Source organism: Micromys minutus, assembly GCF_963924665.1.
Source record: "Micromys minutus genome assembly, chromosome: 3".
Classification (NCBI taxonomy): Eukaryota; Metazoa; Chordata; class Mammalia; order Rodentia; family Muridae; genus Micromys; species Micromys minutus.
In genome coordinates this window covers 67,929,381-67,931,997 of record NC_137972.1, presented here as the reverse complement: position 1 = coordinate 67,931,997, position 2,617 = coordinate 67,929,381, and the positions used below count along the sequence as shown (strand labels likewise).

The 2,617-nt window shown below is 44.4% G+C and overlaps 1 protein-coding gene across 1 annotated transcript in view; it reads left to right on the top strand.

The window, feature by feature from the left end:
- Positions 1-275: 275 nt before the first annotated feature.
- LRRK1 (leucine rich repeat kinase 1) overlaps positions 276-2,617 on the top strand; it is a gene marked incomplete at its 5' end in the record, with an annotated part of 122,201 nt that continues 119,859 nt past the window's right edge. Inside the window, one exon of the mRNA XM_080913828.1 lies at positions 276-372. Within this exon, the coding sequence (XP_080769954.1) occupies positions 276-372 (97 nt within the window). The remainder of the gene's footprint in view (positions 373-2,617) is intronic.

Here is a 2,617-nt window from a genome sequence, read left to right as displayed (position 1 = left end):
GTGGGATGGGAGGGGTCATTGTCCTTTCAGATTTAGCCAGACACGTGGAGTGTGAAGAAACGTGCAGAGAAAGGAGAAAGGCGATGGTAGTGGGGAACATCCACAAGGGCTTGCAAGAGAGACTGAAAGCTTCCTAACTCGACGTCTTCCTCCACAGGATGAACGTACGTCTGCAGTACCATGACTAGGTGTCTGTACTTCAGCCCACCTGCACAGTGGCAGTTGTGGTGACAACAGCAAGACTGTCCTTTGGAGATCTGCTGCCTGGGGGTTTGATGGCTGGCGTGTCACAGCCACCACCCAGTATGTACTGGTGTGTTGGGACAGAAGGATCAGCTGTGTGTCCAGGACCTGCCATGGAGACCCATAATGGTAAGTGCAGGGGCTGAGCAGGGGCTGTCGTGCTTGGCCTATAGACAGCGTTAGGCTCACCAAGAACGGGTATTTCCAACCCAGAAATAAATAAATAAATAAATAAATAAATAAATAAATAAATAAAATTATGATTATTTGGTGCTTTTTCAGTATCTTGGGATTCTCACTTAAATTCCTAAAGTTTAAGTGGCCATGAACAAAATGTATTATGCCTTCAGAGATTTTTGAAAGTGAGACATTATATTAGTCAAGGAATTTTTTTTTTAAATTAGAATTCCTTTTTGTTTTTACATTATAAAAATACTTGTTTACCAAAACAACAACAACAAAACAACTGAGAAGAGAAAAAGAGAATTTAAAAAAAAAGGCTCACCTAGAGTCGAGGCAGTGGCTCGCCTACTTCTTTAGTCTGTTTCTCTGTGGTTAAGCGAGCATCCTAACGCTGCGACCCTTTAATACAATTCCTCATGCTGTAATGACCCCCAGCCATGAAATTATCTTTGTTGCTACTTCATAACTGTAATTTTGCTACTATTATGAATTGTAACGTGAAAATCTGTTTTCTGGGTAGTCTTAGGCGCTCACTGTAAAATGGCTACTCCACCCCAGGGGGTCGGGACCCACAGTTTGAGAACCACGGCTCTGAGCTATTTATAAGGTGAATGGGATCTTGCATGCTGGTGTCTCCTAACCTTCTATATGTGACCTCTACCAATTACTACCTAAGTCCCGTGATAAAGGGAAACTTCAGAGAGCATTAATAAAATTATTCATCCAGTCCTTAATTTCATTTTGTTTTGAGCCACAGTTCTTCTGTGTAGCCCTTGCTGACCTGAAACTCACTCTGTAGACCAGGCTGGCCTTGAACTCTCAGAAATCCACCTGCCTCTGCCTCCCAAGTGTTGGGATTATAGGTGTGCACCACCACCGCCTGACCTAGCACATAATTTCTATTTGGACATTTGAGCTTCATCTACTTGTTTGCTCTCCCCCAAAGCAGCACATCATTGTTTTTATACCTGGTTTTTGAGTTCTTCCTGTAAGACGGGCTGATTGAAGTCAGATTCAAGAGTTTCCATCATAGCTGAGGCATTTCAGTGCTAATGGGACACCTTGGATGTTGCTGACAGTGTATGGGGGGCCAGGATCTGAGCATTTTACCAAATAACCCCACTAAATCCTCACAGCAATCTCGGGAGACAGTGCTTTTTATCTGTTTGTTTACATGTATGTATGAGTTTGTGTGCATGTTCCTCTCTCTCTCTCTCTCTCTCTCTCTCTCTCTCTCTCTCTCTCTCTGTGTGTGTGTGTGTGTGTGTATGTGTGTGTGTGTGTATGTGTGTGTGTGTGTGTGTCTGTGTGTGTGTGTCTGTGTGTGTGTCTGTGTGTACTATGACGCAGCGATATTTGTTCAGTTCCATGAGGGTTTTATTTCTAAAGCTCTACACATGCTGGACAAACCATCTCCCTCTGAGCTCCACCCTTGGTCTGAATATGGGGCTTTCGTCCCTGTTCTGTAGCTGGGGAATTTGAAAAGAGACATCAGGACCCTTGTTTAAGGTTAACAACTCATAAGTCACAGAACTGCCATCTGTACCCTGATACCCTGAACTCTTACTCTCAAATTATAGGCTGTCACTTGTGGTTTGAGAGAGCCTCACACACTGAGTATGGGGAGCTTCATCTGCGTCCTCAACCACAGCAGCAATTGGGATCTGGCTTTTCGAACTTTGTTCAGCTTGCTGCTTTTGTTATTTTCTCCATCTTAAATGTTCAGGCGCTAACTAGGGTGATGCTTCTTTGTACATAAATCAAATTAAACTGTTTCATTTTGACTTCACCTGGTACTAAATGTCCCTGAGTGTTTGACTCCCATCTTTTGTTTTTTTTTTTCTGTCCTCCCTCCCCCCAGAGGTGCTCTGTGAGTGAGGTCAGGGTGACCAGGGCAGTACAGCACTGTCTTCCACTGGGATAAAATCTCTTCTTCTCCCCTGCACTCTCAGCTCTGCTATCCCTTCTGCTACTCCTTTTAGCTCTCCTTGGGATGAAGACAGGAGTAGGTGTGAGAACAGGGACATTGGGACAATAGAAGCTTGCTGGGCAAATGGCTACCATGTCTTCTCAAGCCCTGAGGAGGACTCTGCCTGTTCTTTCCCTACTCAAGAGCTGGCTATCTCAACGTGTGCTTCTCAACCGCTGGTGACAGAACACCTGCCATCTTCCAAGATGGGACAATCATCTA